This window comes from Antechinus flavipes, chromosome 1, assembly GCF_016432865.1.
Source record: "Antechinus flavipes isolate AdamAnt ecotype Samford, QLD, Australia chromosome 1, AdamAnt_v2, whole genome shotgun sequence".
Taxonomy (NCBI): Eukaryota; Metazoa; Chordata; class Mammalia; order Dasyuromorphia; family Dasyuridae; genus Antechinus; species Antechinus flavipes.
This window is the reverse complement of record NC_067398.1, coordinates 685,561,705-685,587,305: the sequence shown is the minus strand read 5'-3', so window position 1 is coordinate 685,587,305 and position 25,601 is coordinate 685,561,705. Positions and strand designations below refer to the sequence as shown.

The following is a 25,601-nucleotide window of genomic DNA, read 5'->3' as shown; positions in this document are numbered from 1 at the left end:
ACCACTTTACAAAGCAGAAAAGTGATGAGTCTGCACAGGAAGTGCTTGTCATGGATATCCTACTGGGTTTCCCATCAGGGAATCCTGTACAGTTATAAGACCTTAAGAACTGGCCTTCTTCGTAGGGAGGATAATTTGAGAGATTTGTTCTGAGAAAGCGTTATTAAAAATATATGGATTTCAATATTGCTTTGACCACCCAGAAGGATGGTACTTCTGGACTCTGTTAAACATTTTTAACTTTTTAAAGAGGCTCCAAAGCAGCTGTTGCAAAGGCCTCATTTATTTGTCCCTGCTGAAATGCTGATAAATCAGAAGTATACCAGCATATGGCACCCTTCCAGAAAGCCCAGTGGCCTGACATAAATCACCATCAGGTCCTCCTCCCACAATAAGAAATGACAAAGGAATTCATTGGTCTACAAATACTACCTACTTCATGTTAAGATTCTTGGAATAGTAAATAGAACTTGACATCAGAAGGCATAGAAAGGAGGCAGCTTGGAACAATGGAAAGAGCATTTCTGGCTTTCTAGTCACAGGACCTGGATTCAGATCCTGCTTCTGACTTTAGGAAAGTCATTTAACTTCCTGGACCTCATCCATTAGATTTTTAAACTTTTTGAGGGCAGAGATAATTGTTTACTTCTTATTGTATCTTCAGCACTTAGCACACCCTAGCACTTAGTAGGCATTTAATAACTGTTTATTTATTGATCTGTAAAGTGAGGTTGTTCTAGATGATGTGTAAATTCTCTTCTAGCTCGGGATCTATGAACCAAATACCCTGGACCCCTTCACTCTGCCCTCCACCATGACTGTGAAACTTTTTGTTTACCTCCTACCCTTTCCTTTCCCACAGGCATCTACTGCTAGTCCACAATCTTCCTATTACAAAGGAAAACATTTGCAGAGTTCATTCACATTGACCTTTGACTCAATACAGTACCCTCCCCTCTCAGGAGTGTTTGCAGTCTTAAAGAAATCAATGCAGAATCCATGGGAATTTGCAACTAATGGGAACACGTTGGAAAAAGTAGGAGATATATTTTTACTAAAAGGATTTGTTGATGCTTCTTCAATCAATCAATCAACTGATCAACAGAAATAAAGGCAATGGAAAGAACACTGTCTCTGGATTCAGAGGAGCTAAGTTCCTCAGCTGTTTCAGATACAGCTTCTGGACAGTTTACTCAATCATGCTTGATCTCAATCTGTGCATTTATAAATGAGCAGGTTGGATCAGACAGCCTCTGAGGTCTGATTTGTGGGGCAACCAGCAACTTTGCTGGCCCTTGATGGTCTGAGAGCAGAGTTGGACCCCTCTGCTGAAAGCCCATCCCAACACACCTGTACGTGAATACCTCACTAAATAACCAAATGTCAGAGGGCATGGAATCCAAGCGATCATGCATTCTCTGCTTGAAGATCTCAAATGAGGGAGATTTCTTCATCTTCTCCCTCACCCATGGTTTCAGTTTTTCTCTCTGTGTGTCCCTCTTTCATTCTCCAACCCCCATTTCACAGATTTAGACTTGGAGCTCTAAGGAACCAGGGGTCATCCACTTCCCAGCTTCTTAAACTGTGGGTCACAACCCCATATGGGGTCTTATAACTGAATGTGGGATTCATGAAAGTATGATTTATTATGAATAAATGTGTGATTTGTATACCTATTTTATTTGCCTATATTCTCAGGATCCCATAAAAATTTCCTGGGTAAAAAGAGGTCACAAAAAGGAAAAATTTTAGAAACCCTGATCTACTCCAATTCCTTCATTAACTCACGATTGTTAACATGTGTAAAATGCTTTGCAAACATTAAAATGATATGTGAATGGTATTATTACTTTTAATTTAAAAAATTAGTAAGTAAGTTCATAAAGGTGAAATGACTTACCCAATAAATGCCAGGAAATGGTAGATTCAGGATTTGAAACCTAGTCTCTCTTTTCTATAACTAGCATCTTTGCTCGATCATCATCTCTTAAATGTTTTCTGGCTTATATTGATAATTTCCCCAGCAAAATATTGTGCCCCAAACTGTATGCAGTAGCCTAAATATGGTCTGACCAAAGAACAGTATAAAGCACACTTTTTCCTTCAGAAAATTATACCTTTTTAATGTAGCCTATGATCTCATTAGCATTTTTACAGCTATTTCACACTGTTGACTAATGCTGAGCTTGCAGTCCAGCCCAGGTCTTTTTCAAATGAGCTATTCTCTAACTACCTGCATTCCTCTATCTGGTGTTTAGGAAATTGATTTTTCGAACCCAAGCATAAAACTTTACACTTTAACTCAATTAAATTTAATATTAACTTGATTAGGCCCATTCTTCCAGTTAAATAGCATCCTTGGAGGGTCCGTGGATGAAACTATAATGTAGCGAGGATGCATGTGAAAATGTCTTAGACGCACAAACATGTACAATGGCTACCACTGCCATCATTGCTGCTGCTGCTCTGCAGAGCAACAAGATGTAGATTTTGTAATCAGGAGGCCCCAGGAGATAAAATTCACCACTGACTATAGTCTGGGTGACTATAGGTAAATCACTTAACTTAGGCAATTTCCTAAGTCCACAAGATCCAGAAGAGTGGATGATCTGAATCAGATGATTGCTATGAGCCCCCTTACCTCAAGTCCCTCCTCTCCCATGTCCATCTCCCCCAAACAGCTGCTAAATTAATATTTCTATATCACAGTTCTGACCATTTTACTCCCTTGCTTAAGAAAGATCACATGGATAACTTCATACAGTTTTTTGGATAATATACATTTAAAACTCTTCACAATCTGGTTCCATTCTACCTTATTCCATATTACTAGATACCTACATTTCAGCCAAGCTGGCTTGCTTACTACTCCTAGACACGGCATCTTTCTCCCAATTCTGTGGTTTTGTACAATCTTCCTCCCAAGCCTAGAATGCATTCCCTGCTCCCCTATCTTTAATAACCCCCGCTTCCTTCAATGCTCAGTTTATGTGCCACCTCCTACTCAAAGCCTTTCCTGTTTCCTTCAGCTACCAGTCCCCCACTTATAATTACTTTGTTATTTGTGTCGTACATATTTTATATTTTTAATATATGTTCATGCTTTTTTCCCTAAAAGATACAAATCCCATGAAAGCAGAAACTATTTTTTGTTGACTGCATCCCTCAGAATCCTACACTTTGGTTGTGTTAAGTCTTTTCTTAGTCATGTCTGATTCTTTGTGACCTCATTTGGGGTTTACTTAGCAAAAATACCAACGTGTTTTGCAGTTTCCTTCTCCAGGTCATTTTACAAATGAGAAAACTGAAGCAAAAAGTGTTACGTGACTTGCCCAGGGTCACCCACTAATAAGTGTCTGAGGTTAGATTTGAACCCATGAAAATGACTTCAGGCTCAGAGATCTATGCTCTATGGTACCCACCTATCTGTTCTCACCTAAGGCCATCTAATTCATCTAGTTCAAATATTCTGTAGGTGGGACTCATACAGCTCAAAACACTCCCAAGTACAAAGCCATATTAAAAGGTAATCAGAAAAATTTAACAAAATAAATAAATAATACAAAAAACACAATGTTAAGATGTGCTTTTCTTAAGGCAACCTGGACCCATTGAGATTCTTGAGTGGTTTAGTGGCTCCAATTAGTATCTGAGTTTGATACCATTGACATGGGCCAATAGTCTCATTTTTCAGAACAGGAAATCAAGACACAGAGACATAAAAACAGTTTGTCTGGGTTCACCCAGGTAGAAACAAGGAAGAGATGGCACTCAAACTCTGGTCCTCTGATGCCAAACACAGAGTTCTTCCCATTGCTCTAGAAATTTAACCCACACATTCAAAAAAGTCAGTGTGATAACCTCCCTCCTGCTTAATCATATTTATTTTAATAATTAATTTAATTTTAATTAATCCCGTTTAATTCATTAATCATATTTGATTTAAATTTAGTTTAGCATGTTTAATTAATCACAATTAATTTTATTTAATATTTGTTTATATTAATTTAACTTTTTATTATCATGAGCTACCTAGTTGATTTGAGGGCATGTTCCTGCTGTTTGCCTCTCGTACCAAAATTGTTTATTATAACTATGTGTCCTAGGACATCACAGTAGGAGGGTCCTCTATCTAGTCTATGAACCAATAGGGGTACAAATCCCTCTATCAAAAAACCAAGGAAGATCTGAGCCCCATTTTCTCTACCTGGGCTAGGAAAAAGCTAAAGATTGCATTTAATACATCACTGGATCATAAATTAGAACTAGAAGGAACCATCTTCTTCAGCCCCATTTTCATAAAGGACAAAAGTGTAGATGAATTACTCAAGACATCAAGTTGAAGCTAGAACTTGAAACCAGATCCTCCTGGCTACAAATCTATTCCATTAGCTATCTCTCTTGGTCTATTTTTGTTCCAAAGATTAGTTTTAGCACTTAACTTTGGTAGATTAGAAAAGCATCAGCTTCTAAAGGCAGTGAAATCTGGGGACTGTGGTCTTGCTCCATTTAACTCTGCATCACGGGCCCCAAACTGCTCTGAATATTGCCCAAACCTGCAGACTTCTTCCCTCTGATCCCTCTAGGGAGGAATACACTGGTTTCCCTGAATAAACTCTGTGATGTTTTTGCTTGTGATCAGGCTCCAACTTCACAGAGCTAACGTTAAGCTCAATTGTCGTCACCATGGTGTTTTCCAAGCAGAAATTTCATGCTAAGAGAGAAATTCGTCACTGCTTTCCTAAGCACTGGGTTTTTCAAAATCAAAGTAGCTCTAAGACCTTTGTGGTGATCGCCGTCACTGGTGAATGATGGCAATGTCCTCACGTATGAATTCCTAAGAGAAGCAGCTATGATTCATTCCTCCCCCAACACAGATGGCAATGATTTCTCTTAATATAGTGGTATCAGACTCAAATGGGGCCATGAAACCAGACATAAGGATCCCTGTGGGCTGCATATTGACTCAGAGAACCGCATAATAGCATTCTCTATGGGGTTTTTGTATTTTAATTTATTTTGTAAAATATTTCCCCGTTATATTTTAATTTAATTAATTAAATTAATCACTTAATTTAAATCTATATTTAGTCCCAGGGAGCTGTCTGAGGTCCATTGCATCAAGCAGGGTCCCCTCAGCTAATAACTGTCAGAAGTGCGACGTGAAGTCTAACTGGCTTCAAGTCCAACAAACACCACCTCTTTTTCTCTTCTGAGTCACCTCAGTACCTAGCAAGGGAAACTGAGTTAGGAAGAGGTTTCTGATCTCTTACCTTTGCCAAAGGAGGCGGCTATTCCATTCATAAAGTGGGTGAAAGGCTTGTTAGGGGAGCCCGGGATATCCAAAGACACCACAGAATTACTGCTCAACAGATCAATCTTCCCCGCCTGCTGCCGAAACTTCTCCAGCTCCCTAGACAGGAGGTTGAACTGCTCACTTTGGGTCCGACATTTCTCTTCCAGTTCTCGAACCTTGGACTGTACAACAGGGGCATGGAGATAGGGTCAGTGGGGATGCAGGTCCCCCAGAGTGGGCTGGTATGGCAGGAGACTAGCTCCTGGTTTGTAAAGTGAAGAAAGGGAAAAGTGGGTGAAAGAAATGCAGTCTGCCAGCTGAGTCACTGGCCCAGTTCCATCCCGTATTAACGTACAAAATCAGAGGTACCAAGCTGTCTGGCAAGCATGAGGAAGATGCTGCTCAGAATTTCTGGGCAGCCTGAGTCTTTTGGGAGTGGGAGGAGGCAGCTTCTGTCTCTTGGAGTTTGATTTGAAGGCATTAGCCTGAAATGTAGGAGGAATTGGGGGGAGCAGCTCATTGGTTATCCGTCTGAGGCCCAACATGGTTGAAAGAAGCTTTTTTTCACCAGGGGAAAGTTGATCTTGGTCTGTCTGCATCCCAGTCAGGTCTACGGTGTGGAAGGTCACATAGGACTTAGGGGGTAGTATATATAACTCTGTTGTCTCTCCTGAGAGAATGTAACCTCCAAGAGAGCAAGGATTGCCCCCATTCTCTGTATTTGCACCCCCAGTGCCTATTGGAGTTCTTGACACATAGTAGGTGCTTAATGCTTATTGAACAAATGATTGTTTTGAGGAACATGGGGCTAAGACAAGTCACAGGCAGGGGCTTTACTTTGGACAAAATTAGGAAGGAGAAGTTCAATCAATCCAATCATCAATAAGCATTTCTTGAGCACCTACTATGCACCAGACACTGTGCTAAGTGCTGGAGATATAGACAAAGACAAAAAAAATTCCTGCCTTCAAATAACTTATATTTATTATATACTATATAATTGTATATAATATATTATTATAAAGAGAGATGACAGGTATAATGTATATACATTTAAATATATACCAATACATTCAAAAAAAAATACATACAGAGTCTAACAGCTTGGGAATGGGGGTGGGGAGGAAGAATCAAGGAAGACCTCATGTAGAAGGTAGAGCCCAAGCGGACTTCAACGTTACCCTTTCGGCTCCTCTTTCCTCTCATTCCCTTCTTGCTCCCCCTTTCCACCTCTACCCCCAACAAAGAAGTTGTTGCTGTGGAAGTCATCCTATGCCATCCCAGCATCCTTAGCATCTTCACTATGGTACATGGGGCAGTGACTAACCCCATGAAGACTAGCTGGGTGATCTTGGGCAATCTTCCCTTCGTGTTTCTAAGACTCAATTTCTGAAAAATTCCCTTTCCTGTCTACCTTATGGGATGTTCAAGATACTTACTAGATGGGGTATAGCAAAAAAAGCATAAGTTTTACCCATAATACATGACATCCTAAAAGTCTTAGTGCCTTTTAAAGTATTAATGACTAAAATAGTTAAGGGAAAAAACAGGAATAAACACCTATATAGCACCTACTTTTATGCCAGGAATTGTACAAATTTTTTACAACTATCTATTATCTCACAAGAATACAAGAATATAGGTACTATTATTATCTGCATTTTAAAGTTGAAGAAATTGAAGCAAATAAATTAAGTGACTTGCCAAGGTCTCACAACTGCTTGTCTGGTGTCAGATTTGAATTCAGATCTTCTTGATTTGAACAAATTAACAAATCGATGACAAACAAATAAGTTTGTAAATTACCTGACTCACTGACATTTTTAAGATTATTTATTATTTATTAATTTAATTATTATTTATTCTTGACTTGAAGCCCAGCTCTCCCTCCGCTGTACGACATATTTATCTAATTAGATGACCTTAGGTAAGTGTCTTCATATCTGAAGCAGTAAATTTCTTCATCTGATATAATGAGCAGAAAAACATTTGTCTGCCTGCCCCTGCCCTTCTAACCCTGTGGAGGTATTCCAAAGATCAAATGAGCCGATTTAGAGAAAGGAATTCTGTGAACTACAAAATGCTAGCATTCCCCTCTACAGATTATTAATAGCAATCCTCATTTGTAATTTACCCCACAAATAACGATTCACATTTTAAAAAATGCTTTAATATCTGCAAAATACTTTATGGCATTGTTTCATTATATCCTTATTAAATACTGTCCAGGGAGGTGCTATGACTATCTCCATTTTACATGAGAGGAATCAAACACTGATGAAATTTTAATGTGTTCAGAGCCCAGTGCTAGGGGACAAAGGAGACACACCATTTAAATAATCTCGTTCCTTGCCTTCATGGAACTTATACTCTAGCCCCAATACTACAGAATAAAAGGTTTTGTTTTTATTCAAGAGATTACAGGAAGAATACAGGGGTTACCCTTTCATAGCCAGTTCTCTTATAATCATGTACTATTTAGACAATCACTAATAAGTGTCTGAAGCCAGATTTGAAGTTAGGCCTTCCTGACTTCCAGGTCCAGCACCCTATCAATAGCACTGAGTATTAATTGAAGACCTGTTCAGTCTCACATCATTTTATTTCAGGGTCTTACTCAGTGGCTATTTAATTCAACCCATCCCTGAACAAGAATCCCATTTACAATACCTCTGATTTGTCCAGGCTTTGCTTGAAGAACCTCCAGAAACAGGAACCTACCACCTCCTCTATGCTAGACTGATCTGAATTCTTTGATTTGTGGGGCATCCTTTGGCAAAATCACCAACTGAGATGAACTCTATACTCCAACCTGATTCAAAGTTCTGATATTTTAAAAATGACGGTCAGTCTTTCTCCCTCCCCCACAGACAGTGAGCCTGCTGATTCCCTGGTACAGAATGAAGCGCTATTTGTTTCTGTGAACACAGCTTTCTAAAAATAAACCTAATGAATTCCAAACCTATAATTAATCTCTTCAATTCATAAAACATCAGTAAGTTTATTCCTGCTCAGGAAAAAAAAAAACCTGAATGGATTAAGCTGATGATTTATCCTTCCACAGAGAGAGCAATCAACAACTGAAACCCAGGGGCTGCTAAGAATGTCCTTCCAACTAGATTACCTTTGTCTTCCTTGACCTCTTCATATCTAGCTGAGTTCAGCCCCACAAAAACACTTCCTGAATTCATCTTGACTCTGTTTCTTCTTAGAATTCCCTGGAACTATCAGTATGTAAGTCACAGATCACAGATTCACACAATATCAGGGTCAAAAGGAATCTCACAATCAATTATGGTCCAATCCATATTCCAAAAATAATTCCCACTACAATATATCCAGCAAGAGGTCAATCCAATCTTTGCTTGAAAATCTCTAGTGAGAGGGAGTCCCTTAACTCCTGGGGCAGCCCTTGACTCAAGGTCAAAAAAGAAAAAGTCAGCTTCCATACAGTTTTTCAATAAAATAGAGATAGCCAAATACAGAATCTTGGCTCAGCCACCACCTTTGTGACTTCAGAAAAATCTGTTTCATTTTCCCTATCTGAAAAGGGCAGACTAAATGATCTCCTTTTAGCTCAAAAACCCAAGATTCTAGCTCTAGATGCTGAAAAGATAAGGCTTATGGATCCCTTTCCTTTGTCTTTATAGACTCAAGGCTAATGACTTGGACATATGAGAATGGGAAGAAGGGTCTTACTCTTGACACAATTGGGAAAGAAAGATAATAGTCTAAGTCATTGTGAAATTATGACAAAATGGACATTCTTAGAATGAAAGATAATCCAATTCCCTCATTTTACCAACAAGGAAACTGAAACATAGGCAAGTCAACATTAGGGAAATTAATCAGATTTACCCAAAGTCATAAAGGTAGTCAGAACTGAATTTGAGCCCCAATTCTCTAGGACCAAGTTGTCTGGGCCCTCTAGGACCCACTTTCTCCTCCAACTATGTCATAGGACCTTTTCTTAATGCTTATGGCATTTTATTTTTGTGAAGGCAATTGGGGTTAAGTGACTTGCCCAAGGTCACACAGCCAGGAGGAGATCAGATTTGAACTCAGGTCCTCCTGACTTCAGGACCAGTGCTCTATCCACTGCACCAACTAGCTGCCCCATGCTATGGCATTTTTACCAACCAATGTTAGACCCAAGGATATATAGGACAAAGGATAGGCAGAGAATCAGTTTTCAATGGCCTGATTTACCTCAAAATGCCAAATTCCTCAAAATGTTGTGCAAACAAGGGACAAGGCAGTTAAATGTATAGTCAACTGAGATTAACTGCATAAAACCAGGCCCAAATTACCCCATAATAGCTTGTTCTACTGTGGTCAGTGCTGGAGGGGCATCTAAGTAGCTCTGGCAACAAGTACCCCTCTGGCAGGTAGAATTTGGGGAAATAACGAAAGATGATCTCTCACTGAAGTAAAGAAATATTTAATATGGAGGTCATCTGCCTATATTTTCTCAGATATAGAGTGATCCTGATCGAATTTCCATAGGCCCAATTTATATCTCATTCAGGAAACTCAGACAATTTTTATCAATGACTTAGGGATGTAGATAGCATGCTTACCAAACTTGCAGAATGACACAAAGCAAAGAGAAAACAATAACTAAAATAATGAATGATAGTCAGAAGCTAAATATCTAAAGACCCTAAAAATGGAACCAAATATAAGTTGGAATTGGATGGGAAGAAATTTTAAGTCTTTAAAAAAATTTCCAATTATAAAGTGGGAAGCATAACCTTACCAAATTCCTCCAAAACAGATTAAAGGTAGGGGGAAGAAAGGATTTAGTGAACTTAAAATTTAAGGTTGACTATATTTTATAGAACCATACTTGACAAATTTTAATAGGGACAAATATAATCCAATGTTGGGCTAAAAAATCAATTGCATAAAAGATGGAAGGAGGAATGGTGCACGTCTAGCCAACAACTCATATGAAAAGATCTGGAGATTTTAATGTGCCACAAGCCCAGTATGATTCAAAAGTATTACCTAGTAAACAAAAAGACTATGATGATATTAGACTTCACTTAAAAAAACAAACCAAAGTTCAGAACAATGGGGGGTTTAGTCCCTTTGTAGTCAACCTTAGTTAGATCACATCTGGAGTAGTAGGCTCACAGCTGGGAACCCCTTTATAGGGAAAACATTGACAAGATGGAGAATATCCAGGATGGTGAATGAACTCAAGTTTAAGTCATTTGGAGAAGCCGAGGATGTTAACTTGGAAAATGATAGCTAAGTTTAGTTACTAGATTGACTGATATGTGGAAAAGGATGACTTGTTCCATTTGGTCCCAAGTGGACAGAACTAAAAATTGCAATAAGTTACCTGAAGGCAGATTTTGGTTCCACATGAAGGAAGTTTCCTTATTGAGCCATCCCCAAATGTAACCAGTTTCCTAGGAAGTAGTGGATTTCCTATTACTGAGGTTTTCAAGTGGAAGCCAGAGAGTCACTCATCAGAAATGTTTTTGAATGGTTTTTTCCATTAAAATTGTCAATGTTTCTTTGGTTCTTCTTCTATTTTCTAGCTTATATTATCCTCTTTCATGCATTATGTTTCATCTAAACCAGACAATCTTGTCTCCTAAACCTAGGAATACCTAGATCAAGGGCCACGTTATGCTCAAGAAAAGCCAGCAAACTCTAGGTCATTCACTACCACTGGTCCTTTCCCCTTGTCCTTAGGGCCCATACTCTATGACTCTCTGTGCTTCATAATATGCTCTGTGCTCTCCCATCTTTATACCTTATCCCACATGGTAACCTGAGCCTCCATCTGTTGAATCTCTACCCATTTTTTTTAAACTCACGTCACCAACTTCTTGAAGTCTTCCCCTTACTTACAAATCAGCAATGGCCTCCCCATTAGAGTACTTCTTTTCTTGCAGTTTTCTAATGTACTTATCAAGTAATGTTTATTCCCTAATTTCTTACTAGTCTATGAGATCCTTGAGGGTTAAGAGTGTCTCAGCTAAACTTTGCATCTCCTTCAGAAACACAAGCACAAGATTTTCCCTGCTCATAGTAGATTCTCAACAGATGTTTGTCAGATTCAAATTAATACATGTTCATGAAATGCTTAATATGTGCAAGATGTTAGAAGTATATCCTAGTAGCTAGAATGCTGATCTTGTTTCAGACGCAATTTTGTGATTCTGAGAAATTTACTTAACCTCTATGAGCCTCAGTTTATTCATCTACAAATAGGGTTGATAATAATAACACTTATATCACAGAGTTTTTATGAAGATCAAATGACATAACATAAAATGCTAGTTGTTGTTATTATTATTATTATTAATTATACCAGCTCCGTGGCCCTGGACAAATCCTTTTACCCCTCAGTATCCTGAGAAATATTCTAAAACTCTTGAGTTGCAAAAACAAACCAACAATTTACATTGGTTTCCTTGGCCAATGAAATCACAGGTCTTGACAAAAATAAAAGATCTATATTGTTAGGTATTTGATGACTATAGAAAAGAAAGAATTAATGAATATTCAGAAATAGTCAATTCCTTGAGCAAGTAGAAATGAGGCACTTGAGGAAGTCTGTTTATTTTTCATAATTTTTTTTCGAAGCCCCATCTTCAGCATCTACTCTCCTCTCTTTCTCAGGTATCACCATCATAGAAAAGAGGCAAAAACACTTGAATGTATTACTTTTCCTCTTCCCACCACCAGGAAGCTCCTCTTTTACTGAGCCCTGACCTATAAGAGAGGGATCAATGAACATATAGAGTGGTCTTTGTGGCTCAAATACTCACATGGTATCTGATAGAAATCTCAGAGACCAATTGGTCTAACAACTTATTTTACAGTTGGAGAAACTGAGACGTGTTCAAACACAAAGGGGATTCTTACAGATTAAACTCTACAGGGACCCATATATCTCTTTGTCTGGCTAGATACATGAATTTCATGATTAGTAAACTCTATAGCAAGCACCAGAGGAACACAGGTTGGAGGATCATATATTTAGAGTTAGGAGGAATTTTAGAGTCCAGCTAATCTGACCCTCCACCCCTTACTTTACAGTTAAGGAAACAATCCCAGAGAGGGATCGATTTATCTAAGGATACACAGGTAGAGCAGAGAAACAATTTGCTCTTGCTGCTGTAATACTTTCCATTGCCTGGTACTCTCTGGGGAGGGAGAGGGACCTTAGCCACCCAGGGAAGAAATCCTCAGCTTGAGAATTTAAGGTCTCTCAGGTTAAGAGGGAGGATCGGTAAGTTTTTGTTATTGATTTTTGGAGGCTCAGATGAATGATGCTCAGGGATGTAGCTGAGCTGGAAAGGAATAAAGATTTGCTCCATAACAGAGAAGGAAAACTATGCAACTGAGCCTCCTGTTTCCTCCCTTTTTGTAAACTGTGCTATTCTGCACCAGACTGGTTTATTTGCACATCAATATTTATTTTGGGCATTCAGAGGGTTTGTCATTTCTCTAGTTCAGCTTCTCTGTTGGATGGGATGGGACCATGACTCTGCATTAACCCTCTGCTGCATTTATAAATCACTGTTTACACTCGTCTCCTGATTCTAAGCCACCTGCAACTTGGTAAGGAGCACAGAACCCCAGCTCGGCATCTGCCATAAGCCGGCAGGCAGCGGGGGCAGCGGGTGGCAATATCACCGTCATCAGCAAATGAGCTATAATTGGAACCAACAGCAGAAACTTGCAAATGTGGATGTGGGTATTTATAAAGATGAGTAAAACAAAATGCAAAAACATGATTTCGAAGATTTCGTTACTTGGTTTTTTATTTGTCAAAGTAACTGGCTTTCTTTATCACAGGAGGACTTAAGGATTAAACTCTGCAGGGACCCGTATATCTGTCTCTTTGTCTGAATACAGATATGTGAATTGCATAGTTAGTAAAATCGGAACATTTGAGTATGTCAGCAAGGAAAAAGGTCAATTAATAAATTCATGGCATTAGCGAAGTCATTAATTAGGGTTAATTGGTAAATCCATTCATTATGGGCTCATTATTATTACTGTCGTTTGCTAGTTTCTAATTCAGTGACAACCCTAAATATTTATTCCTTATATTTAATTTATTCCATTAGACTACTATGAGCTCTTTGAGAGCAAGAACAGGTTTTATTGTTTTATTTTTAGCCTTTTTTTATTCTCAGTGCTTAGTACAGTGCCTAGCACATAGTAGGCCCTCAATAAAAACTAGTTGGTTAACTTCTAGCTAAAGTCCTCTGTTCTCATTAGTCATTGATACCAATTAAAGAATGAAAAAGTGTTTGAGATTAAATATGCATGTGTGCTTGTGTTAAAATCGCAGGCCAACATCCTTAGCTAGGTTGAGTCATTAATCAATTCATGAATTAATCTATGAATACTTCAAATTGGAATGAGCCTTGCATACCATGTAATCATAGTCCCATCGGATCATAAGGTCATAAATCTAGAAGGAACCTCAGTAGCCATCAAGTTTATTTAAACATGAGGAAACTGAGATCCAGTACAACCTTTTCATTTTACAGATAAAGAAACTGGGACCCAGAAAGGAGAAATAATTTGGCCTTAAAAACATCATCATGAGAAGAGCTCCATAGGTGTCACTATAGCCATGGGGGAGTCCATGACACAGATGAACAGCTGTTGCAAAGAGCAGTAACTTTCAAGTTAGAGAGACTGGGTGCAAATGCTAACCTTGGGACTGATAAGCTGTGTGATCCTGGGCAAGTCAGCTCATTTCACTCACGTGTAATTACAGAACCAACAACAGTTGAGCCGGAAGGCACAAGGTCCAATCTCCTCATTTTACAGATGAAGAGAAGTAATTTGTCCAATGTCACATAGGTAGTTAGTGGCAGTTGAGACTTGAACCCAGATTCCACGTCTTTCAATTATATCCCACTTCTCTAATACTAGACTCTTTGAAACTCAGATTGGTATTTTATAGCTACGGAAACTGAGGTCAAGTGACTTTGTCAAGATAATACAGTTAAGTAGTAAATCTGGTCCTCTAACTCTGCTGGATTAGCCCTAGGCTTGGGGAAGGAACAAGTCTCTCTGGGTAATCCCTTAACTTAAAAGCACTGGGGATGCAAAATGGGGATGCAAAATCTGATTTCCTCAGGAGATCAGATGGATTTGGGTCATCACAACTACCTTACTAAATAGTAGCAGGAAAGACATACACAGAGCACATAACCAATAGACTGAAAACTCCTTATGGGCAGATATGACTTCATGTTTGTTTTGCATCCCTAGCTTCTTGAATAGTACCTGACACTTACTAAAAGCATTTTGATTCCTTCCTGCCTGCCCGTCTTCCCTCCTTCTTTCTTTCCGTCCTTTCCTCCCTTTCTTCCTTCCTTCCTTCGCTCCTTCCCTCCTTCCTTCCTTCCCTCCTTTTTTCCTTCCTTTCTTCCTGCCCACCTTCCTTCCCTCCCTCCTTCCTTCCTTCCTTCCCTCCTTCCTTCCTTCCTTCCTTCCTTCCTTCCTTCCTTGCTTCCTTCCTTCCTTCCTTCCTTTTTTTGTCTCTTTCTTAGGGCATCTTAAGTGCCAGAGTCATCTCCAAATACCAGTTCTGCTGATCAACCTAAACCTGAATTCCCAAACTTCAAGAAAACACCTTTCTCTGTTACAGGAAAAAAATCCCTTAGAGATGGAATGACTTTACCATCTCTCCTTCTGGTCTCTCTGATGGGGACAGAAAAAAATGAACTTCCCATTGATCCTTATCCTGGAAATCAAAATCTTCAAGCCACATGGATGTTCCAGATGACCTTCACCTTTGCTATCTTTTAACCATTTGGGCAGATTAGTGAAAGAAAATATGACTCTAAAATCCTATTCTTTTTTTTTTTTTAGCACAGTGCTGAAGTTTCTCCTCCATGGGATGCCCATATCCAAGAAAGAAAGCTAGACTGATCATCTCTGACCCTTATCAGCCTTCTATATTAAACTGACAATCTAGTATTTCTCTCTTGAAAATCTCTTCTCAAATAAATTTAGAACTAACTTTGTCCTTTGCCCTGCCCCCAGTCTTCAATCCAGATCTTAACCTCCTGATCAAATCTTTCCTAGGGCTAGACAAGAATCATTCCTGAGACACCAAAGAATTTTCATGGGGGTACTAAATTAACAATAATAGCTAACATTTGTATAGTACTTTAAGGTTTGCAAAGCACATTACATATTTGGAATGAATATTTTTTTCCAACTCTCCATTCCAGTAGCCTGACTATTGACATTTGAACTAAAAACAGAACTGAGAATAATTTCTATGCAGATAACTTCCAAATCTACATATTTAGCCAATTTGTCTTTACCAAGATTCAGTCCCACATCACCAACTGCCTGTTAGATATTTCAGTTTGGATATCTCAAACACATCTTTGATTTAACTTGTCCTAAAGGGAGTTCACTATATTTCTCCTAAACCTTTTTCTCCTTTAAGTTTCCTTTTTAAAAATTATGGATACCATCATTCTTCCGGTTCCCTAGGTTTGATAGTTATCCCTCTGGTAAGCTCTTTGAAAGTAGGTATTGTTTCTTTCCTGCCTGCCTGCCTGCCTTCTTTTCTTTCTTTTCTTCCCTTCTTCCCTCCCTCCTTTCCTTCCTTCCTTCCTTCTTCCTTTTCTCCTTCCTTCTTTCTTTTCTCTCTTTTTTCACTTTCTTTTTTTCTTATATCTCCACCATCTAGCACATTGCCTGAAAGACAAGAGATATTTATTGAATGCTTGTTGATTGAAAAATTGAATGATAGGATATAAACTTCATGAGAACAGGCCTCCTTTGTCCTGGAATCCCTAGGACATTCTACTTGGGATACTGTTTCATTTTTTTTCTCTTTTGCAGCCCTAATCCTGACACACATGGTGCTCGTTGATGAATTAATCCTAAAAATCCTTCCTCTTATCTTTCATATCCAACCAGCTGCCAAATCTTGTCAATTCTACTTCCTTCTTTCCTCTCATAAAGCCTGGTTCAATCCCTTCATACTTGTCACCTGGATTACAGAAACTGACTTAAGTTGGTCTGCCTGGCTCCAGTTTTTCCCATCTCCAATTTATCCTATACTTAGCTATGAAGCTGAAAACAGATCTGACTGTATTACTCCCATATTGAAAAAAAGGTCTATAGTTTTTTATTAACTCTCAAAAAATAAAAATAATCTTCAGCTCTTAATGTAAAACCCATAGTTGGGTTCCCATTACCTTTCCATCTTATTCTTTATTTTAAGCCCTAAGTCATAAATCACCCCAATATTTCATTACTGTCCCTGTTTTACTGCTCTGAACTAGGACTAATTAGCCTTTTTGGTGTCATGGGCCTCTTTGGCAGCCCAGGAAAGCTAATGAATTGAGCTTCTTGCCTCGATTCCTAATGAAAAGAAATGCTCTATTTCAGGTAGCAGTAAGTGAAAATAATCCATGTTCAAGACTTCCTTGGCATCTATCCTCAAATCTCTTGGGGGAATCTATGGCCCCCAGGTTAGGAATCCCTGCTTGAGCATACTCCTTCAGAAAGCATCCTTCCCAGTGTTTCAACAAACCTTTCTACATTGATGACTCTAATCTCTAGTTCTATCTTTCTCCCAAGGTTTAGTCCTGCATTTCCAATTGCCTGTTGTTCAATTTTATTTTATAAAACTCCCCTTCAATCACTCTCCTTTCCAGCCAAGCAATTCTCTTGGCTATTCCCAGGTCTTATTTAATATCCCATGGTCTACCTCTAGATCTTTTGTGTGGCTTATGCCTAGAATGCTGTGCCTTCCTTGTAGAATCCCTAATTTCTCTCTCAATTTAGTTGCCATCCCCTCCAGGAAGTCTTTCTTGATCCCTCTGGCTCTTAGTTGCTCTCTCTTTCTTAAAACTATTTCATATATATTTATCTATTTAAATGTACCTTCACTCAACCTTCTAGCACCATTCCATTCTGCCTCCAGTCCCAATTCCAGCAAGGAATTTTTTTTTTTGGTTTGTCTTGGTATACTTAGGGCTCAGCACATAGGAGGATTCTAAATTATGTTGGTTGGAATAGGGAACTCCAGATGAGGAAACTCTTTGCATTAAAGTAGGTATCCACCTTCTCTGCAATGAGAATTACATTGAGAATCAGTGGGGATTGTAAAGAATCCCTTAGTTCTAGGGAAAAGGGAAAGGTACCCAACTTCTCTTTTCCCAGGTCATTTGAATTGAGAGGAAACTTCCAGAGCCTGAAAGTTACAACCTGGACACTAAAGTCCAACCGTGTTCACTGGGTCTGCTCAGGGAATAATGTGGATAATATTTGGTTATGTAGGAATAGAACCATAGATCTTGAGCTTGAAGGGATCTTAGAAGTTATGTCTTTCAATCTCTTTATTTTACAGATGAAGAAATAGATGCCCAGAAGTAATTTGCTTTGAGGTACCATAGTCAGTGGTACAGCCAAGATTTGGCAGAAACCAGATCTTCTTGTCTCTAAATTTAGTTACCATTGCTTCTGCCCCACAGCTGCCTCCCCTATTCATGTGGGAGTTAGGACCCCTTTCCTATTGGGAATCAGGAAGAGTGACAGTGCAGTTAAGGAGACCTTACAACCCACTATTTGGATAAGCATATGACTTGTGAAGAAGACCATCTGAGCAGACCCAGATCACGGGGCTCTACAGTGGTTTCTATGCAAGGGAAAGCACTCAGGGCAAACACACACCAGGAGTGAGGGCAAAATATGCTCCAAAATACCTGCATGCTGTCCAAGGCGGTCTGGAGCAAAACAAAATCCCAATAAGATACAATAACAGAAAGATGAGATGAGAAAATGAAAAAAAAAAACCACAACAGTTCTCAACACATTATATCTTTTCCCCCTTCCCCTCCCTGTTTCCCATTTTTAAAAAACAAAATAAACACAGTAACTACCTATAAAAACATGCACCAGGATAAACACACTAAATGACACAATCACAACAACAAAAAAACACAACTCCGGCACTTTGCCTCAATCTCAGCAAGCAGATTTAAACCAATACAAAATTTCAAACAAACAGGTCTCAGCACAGCTGGGAAAAGCAACAGTGAGTGTCCACCTCGAAGATTATTGCAGATGGAGGCTGCCTGATACAAGGCAGGGGGTGGGGCAGCATTCAGCAAAGAGGAGCCCGGCGATTTTTCAGGGAGATAAATGGCCATTTGGAGGCTTCCTTATTTCCCCAGGTGTTGCTCCCGCCCCAAGTCCCCCTTATAATTCATCATGGGTTTCCTACTAGGGATTCATTATCTAATAAGTGCTTAAAAATCAATTTTAATATGTAGGAGAAGAATGATGAAATCTGCTCCTGGGGGAGGAATAGACTTGGAAAGGCAACCTAAGAGATGTGTTTTCATTAATGGCTCCAAAGTTCCCTGGGGCAGAAGGGAAGGGCCCCTCTGGGAAGAAGCAGCTGGACAAAGGGCCTGGAGATTGGAGAGTGGGAGGACAAGAACCCCTTGGCCTTTCTTAATGGAATAAAGCCACCAGGGAGGGTGAGCTTATGGCAGAGATCACTGAATTCTGGGAGTCTGGACCTTTGATGAATTTATGTATGATGGCAGATCATTAAGGACATGACCTTTGTCTTAAGCAGATAGGACTCCTGATGCTCATTATGGCCTATCCATTATGGATGAAGGAGCGATGGGGATGAGAGTGGATGCTGCAGGTGTCCTGTCTCACTCCATCCTGGGCCTCAGAAACTTATACATTCTCACAGGAAAGAACATAACCCAAAGAGCAAGCCTGAATGTTTGGAGAGAAAACTCACTAAAAAGTTCTCCCAAAGGTGGGACTACAGCAAAAGGCTGTGTGTTGGACAACTCCCCACCTTTGTGACATGTCGTACCTCATCATGATTTATTGGACTTCATTGGTGGGAATGCATTTACTATCACAAAAACAAGACTCAATAATATCCATGGAACCATGTTTAAGAAATTCCCAAAGAAGAGGGTTCAGTTCTATTTAATTGGCTTGAGGTGGAGCCGTGAGTGGGTACTTGGAAAAGAATTACAGAATTTCAGAGCTGACTGGGTGGCCAGCTAGTAGAACCTATATCTCTCAAAGAATCCCAACTGCAATACCCACAAGCCATTATCCCTTGCAAGAATTAGTGGTTATCCTATGGTAATGACCTGCCTCCCTCCCCAACTCTGAATACTTGTTGGACAATTCTCATTTGCTGGTGGGGGGACAACAGAGCTTAGTAGTTAAAGAGACAGTCTTGGACTCAGGAAACCCAGAGTTCAAATCTTGCTTATGAAACATGGGCAAGTCACTTAAACTCTCAGTGACTCCAAGGACTTTCCAAGACTTAAGTTTTAGAGCAGGTGCCAATCTGCACTAGTAAAGGGACTTTCCTCACCTATGAATACTCTCCACCAACAAAATCACAGGTCCAGTTAAAAAATGCATATTGGGGTGAGAAAAGATTGTCATTCTTTCAACTGACTATGTATTTTACAGTCTTTATACAGGAAAAGAGCTTGTAAATGATTTCTTAGAATCTCTTGGTTGGTCTTTTACTCCCCATCAAATACTGATGGTTAGAATAGGATGGGCTGCTCCTTGTTAACATAAAGTCATGGTTATTCAAGCCGGGGTTCATTTTTTAAATTCACAGCTGTCCTCTTCTTCCAACTTTATGATGGCCTTGAGAAGAATGGACCAACATGTTTCTAAGCAGAGTTTTGGTAGCATTTAAAGATGATCCTTCCATTGAGGACATCTCTAGAACCAACTAGAGACAATGACTTTTTTTGCCCTCTCTCCCTAGATGAAATCAAAAGTAATTAGTGAATGAACCCTACTCCCAATGGAGGGAAAGGGGCTGTAGAGTATTGTTATTCCTTCATTTTTGAAGAAGACCAAAATGGTGGGGAAAGGGCTATAGAGCATTGTCATTCCTTCATTTTTAAAGAGGACCAAGATGGTGGGAAAGGAGCTATAGAGTATATATGGCAAAGGAAACAAAGACCTTGGAAGAGCTCATCTATACATCATTGAGTGACTCCAGGAAAAAAGGAAGAGAAACAGGGTTCATAATCACTCACCTCTAGCAGTTGCACTGCCCCTTCATGCTCTTTCTTGGCTTCAACCTGAGCCTTTTTGTGAGGGGAAAAAAGGAAGAAAACCAGGTTAATTATTCAATATCAGAAGATCAATATCATCCCACTCTACTAAGAATACATATTATCTCAAGCTGTCTCCTGACTTTATTTCCAACTTTCTTAGATTCCTCCTATATCACAAGACCTCCCTTGATATCATTACATCTTCCCAAGACTGATGGACGATGTTTTGTGCTGATTTTGAGGCTCTTGGGGAGATAGGAGAGAAGAGAGGGTACCTGACAGAGATGAGGGTAAGAATGACCCTTGGGACTCTGCTGTGCTTGGGAGTGGGGATGGGGGAAGAATAGAAGCATTTAGAATGGAAATCTGGAATGGAAGAAACACTCACGTCTGGTCTACTCATTACTTTCTAATCCATTTTCAGTGACTCGAGATGGGTTGGTAGGAATATCGATTTTAGAGCTATAAAGGACTTCAGAGGCTATCTAACCCAACTGATGAGGTAACTGAGAAGTTATGTGACTTGTCTAAGGTCATACATGGAACAAATGGCAAAGCTGGGATTTGAAATCTAGTCCCATGACCCAAAGATTCATCATCATTTTCACTGTAGCTTCTAACTCCTTTCTGACTTCTTAGAAAAACCACACATGAACTTTGCTTCTCAGCAACCACAATCCTTTTAAATCTCGGCAAAGGTCCAATGCCTCATTCTAGAGGTCTGATCGCAGACCACTGTGGGCTGGGTTTGGGATCGTGGAACTAAGTGCGCACCAGCTGGAGGATAGCTGGATCAACCAGCCCAGCTGGTTTTCTCCAAACTAGCACGTTTTTGGTGAAATTCTTCATTTTCTCTCATGCATAGTGCCTGGTACATAGTCAGTGCTTAATAGATGTTTATTGATTGATCAATACTTTCTGGGTGATCTTGGCTAAGCTGAGTCATTTCACTTTCCAGGGCCTTGATTTCCTCATTTGTAAAATGAGAGGGCTGGAATGCTCTTCTATCTGTCTCTCTCTCTCTCTCTATCTCTCTGTGTGTGTATATATAAATATAGACATATATATAGTATGTGTGTGTGTGTATATACATATATGCTAGTAAAATGACTTTCCTCACCTATGAATACTGCCCACCAATAAAATTATATATATATATATATATATATATATATATATATTATATATATATATATATATAGCACATATGTGAATGTCTATATGTACACACATACATATGTCTGTAGATAGAAAGATAAATACATACATATATACATATATATTCCTAATATCTTCCCAATTAAAATGGCTCACTCCATATGATCAGAATTCACGCAATCTTTTGGGCAGGTAAACAGGAGCATTTTGCCAATTTTGTAGATTGAAAAACCAAAAAGTCTCATCCTCTTTTATGGCTTATCACACACAGTACCTTCCATTTATTCTGGTCGTCTGGCCTGAAAACACTTTTATAAGAAGCTTTGTGACTGCTTCCAAGAAAGATTCAAGAAGTCCCCCCTCAAAGAGGATTATCCTGGAACACCCTTGAGCACCTGCCCCTTGGAAGTCCTTAGCATTTAGAAAGAATTCATGAGCAAGATTGACTTGTACATAGAACATGCCGAGTCTTTGGCTGGATGTTTCCTTCTATGTGACTGAGGGATAATTAGTGATGGATACAGCCAAGAAACTTAACGAATGGAAAGATAAACTTGAATTTCAGTGGTTTTTCATTTCAACTTGCAACATTAAAAAAAGAGAATCCCAGCATTTTAGAACTGAGAAGGATCTCAAAGGCCGAGACCAACCCACAGCTGAACAAGATTCCTTTCTTAAGTATTCTCAACAAGTCATCATACAGCTTTGGCTCAGAGATCTCTGGTTAGGAAGAGCCCGTAGTTGTCTGATTTGTGGAGGGTTCTCATTGTTGGGAGAAGGAGATTAAGAAGGAGGAAGAAGGAGGAGGAGAAAGAGGAGGAGGAAAAAGAGGGAGAGAAGGAGGAGAAGGAAGTAGAGGAGGAAGAAGAGGAGAAGAAGGAAGAGGAAGAGGAGGAGGAGGAAGAGAAAAAAGAGGAGGAGAAAGAGGAGGCGGAAGAAGAGGAAAAGAAGGAGGAGAAGGAAGTAGAGGAGGAAGAAGAGAAGGAGGAAGAGGAGGAGGAGGAGAAGAAAAAGGCTCAGAAGGAGAAGGAAGAGGAGGAGAAAAAGAAGGAAGAGGAAGAGGAGGAGGAGGAGAAAGCAGCTAATATTTATGCTTTACTATGTACCAGACACTATACTATGTGCTTTGAAATTATCACATTGATTTTAACCCTAGGAGATAGGGTTATTTTTTATTATATTTTTATATTTTATATATAAAACTTTTATTATTTTTATATTTTATATTTATATTTTACAATTAAGGAATCTGAGACAAACACCGGCTAAGTGCCTTGTCCAGTCACACAGCTATTAAGTGCATATGATTAAAAACTCAGGTCTTTCTGACTCTCCTAGGGCCAATGCTTTGTGATTTATGGCATCACCTAGAGGCCCCTTCCCTCTGAGATTATTGCCCATTTATGGTTCCTAAATGATATATAGGAGTTTTGGGTTTTTTTTAGCTAAGTGCTTCCCATACTAAAGGGTAAGTTCCTTGAGGGGTGAGCCCTTGTTCTTTATTTTCTATCTACAATATTTTAGAGTGTCTGGTGCATAATAAGTGCTTTAAAAGTACTATTTTTATTATTAGCTATTAGCAAATGCTTTTTGAAAGACTAAAAAAGGGTTATGGGCTGTTCAGACTGGGTGCACTGTTTGCACTAATCAAATCAATGACTTTCCCACAAACAACCTCCTTTACTACTCCATTCCTATCCCCACCCTAAGGTTCCCTGAAGGTTTCTAGTCTACATCCCATATTTTACAGATGGAGAAACTGAGGTCCAGGGAAATTAAATAATTTGTAGGAAAACAGGATCATAGATTTAGAGTCAGGAGCAATTTCAGAAGTTATCTGGTCCAATAATCTACACTTTATAGATGGAGAAAACCAGACCCGGGAAATTCAAATGACATAATACAGAATTAAAGACAGAACTTTAGAAGCACCTCAAAATGTATCTAGTGCAATCCTCTCATATGTCAGGTGAAAAAACTGAAAGCCAAATAAAAATGATTTGCCTGGTGTAAGGATTCAAACCCAGAGCTCATTACACCATAAGCAGAATCTTTTTTCCATCAGCTTTTGTCTTCCAGTTCTTCAGTGTCCTTTTTATTAAAATATAATCCTCTCCAAACAGGACATAATCCTCCAGAAGTCATCCATCAAGACAGAGGGCAGGTTAGAGAAACGATCAAATCCCTAGTTTTGAATTAGGGCAGTTGAGTGGTACATTGGATAGAGTGCCAGCCTTGAAGTCAAGGAAGACCTGACAGTTTAGACAGCTGTGTGATCCTGGGCAAGACCCTTTACTCTGTCTGCCTCAGTTTCCTCATCTAAAAATGAGCTGAAGAAGGAAATGGCAAAACCTCCAGTGTCTTTGCTAAGAAAAACCAAATGGGGTCACCAAGAGTCAGACATGACTGAAACAAGCAAAATAATAGCAACAGCCTTGAATTTGATGCTTTTCTTCAGATCACACTGGTGGGCAGTTGAGTAACCTCATGTTTCTGCCACTTACTTCATTCTATGCCTATTTGCCGTGAGTTTATTGGCAACAAGGGCTCCTAGGAGAACATAGGAAATTAATTATTTCGCTCTTTAAATCAACTTAATAGTTGTTCCCAGAGATGTCAATTTTTCAAAATGGCAGAAAGGGAAAAAAATTGGAGAACATATAGAGCAGATATAAATAACAGCTCCAGTGATTCAGTGGAGTCAAAGATAATTGTCAACTGGCAAGATTTAAGGATTTTTTTTAAAAAAGCAATAACAACCGCACAACAGTAGCAGGCAGTTAAAACTCAGCCAAATTGGCAATAACAACACTGTTTCTAAGTTGAGCTGAAAATTGGGAGCTCATTTTAGCAGCTACTTCCAAATGGGGGCATTTTGGGGCAGGGAGTAAGGGGGGCTCTAAGGAAATTATTAGAACTTAAAAGCATAAGCAGTAAACTGAGGCAGAAGCCCAAAAAGGAGGCACCATGGTCCAGTTGTAACAATTTGGATAAAGTCAGAAGGCCTGGTTTGAATCCCACCTTTTTCACTTTCCACTTGTATAAGTTTGAGCAAAGGTCTTAATTAATTGCTCAGGGCCTCAGTTTACTCATCTATAAAATAGAGATGTTGAAATAGCTGACTTGTGAGATCCCATTCAGGTCTAACTCCATGAAACTATAATCCTATGACTTTGGGTGAGATCCTTCTCTGGAGCTCAGTTTTCTCATCTGTAGTTGGCTCTGTGAGATAGTGGAAAGAACTGATAACTTTGAAGTTAGAAGATCTGAGTTCGAATGTCACTTCTATTTTTTTTTAATGTGACTTATTAGTTGTGTGACTTTGAACAAATCAATTGTCACTCTAGATCTCAGTCTTCTCATCTGTAAAAGGAGGGGATTAGGCCCTGTGGGATAGCAGAAAGAACTGATTATTTTAAAACCAGAAGATTTGAATTTGAATGTGACTTATTTTTTAATTGTGACTTTTATTAGCTGCGTAACTTTGAACAACTCAGTTGTAAGCTCTGGATCTCAGTTTTCTAATCTGTAAAATGAGGGAGTTAGGCCCTGTGGGATAGTGGAAAGAACTGATTACTCTGAAATTAAAAGATCTGAGTTCAAATGTGACTTTTTTTTTGAGCATGACTTTCATTAGTTGTGTGACTTTAAACAAATCAGTTGTCAGCATTGGATCTCAATTTTCTCATTTGTAAAATGAGGGGGTTTAGGTTCTGGGGGATAGTGGAAAGAATCGATTACTTTGAAATCAGAAGAATCTGAGTTCGAATGTGACTTTTATCAACTGTGTGACTTTGAACAAATCAGCTTAGGGTCTCAGTTTCTCAGTCTGTTTAATGAGTTGGTCAACTCAATAATCTCATTTAATTCTAATTCTAAATCTAATTCCAAGTTAATGGTTCCAACAGCTCTGGTAAAGCTTCTCTCCAGAAGCAATATCCAGCCTCTAGAAAAGTTCTGGCTGCTGAGGCAGGTAGTAAGACTTTAGGTAAACTGACTTCCTGGAGAGGATGATCAGCTCAGAGAGAACAAATTGTCCTTTTTCATTGGTTCATAGA

General features: G+C 39.1%; 1 protein-coding gene across 7 annotated transcripts in view; it reads right to left on the bottom strand.

The window, feature by feature from the left end:
* The window catches only part of RIMBP2 (RIMS binding protein 2), a 494,357-nt gene that overhangs the window by 80,253 nt on the left and 388,503 nt on the right, over positions 1-25,601 (bottom strand). For all 7 annotated transcript variants that reach the window (XM_051972604.1, XM_051972603.1, XM_051972606.1 and 4 more), the window contains exons 11-12: positions 20,365-20,415; positions 5,274-5,478 (exon numbers count right to left, since the gene is read on the bottom strand). In XM_051972604.1, the coding sequence (XP_051828564.1) occupies positions 5,274-5,478; positions 20,365-20,415 (256 nt within the window). The remainder of the gene's footprint in view (positions 1-5,273; positions 5,479-20,364; positions 20,416-25,601) is intronic.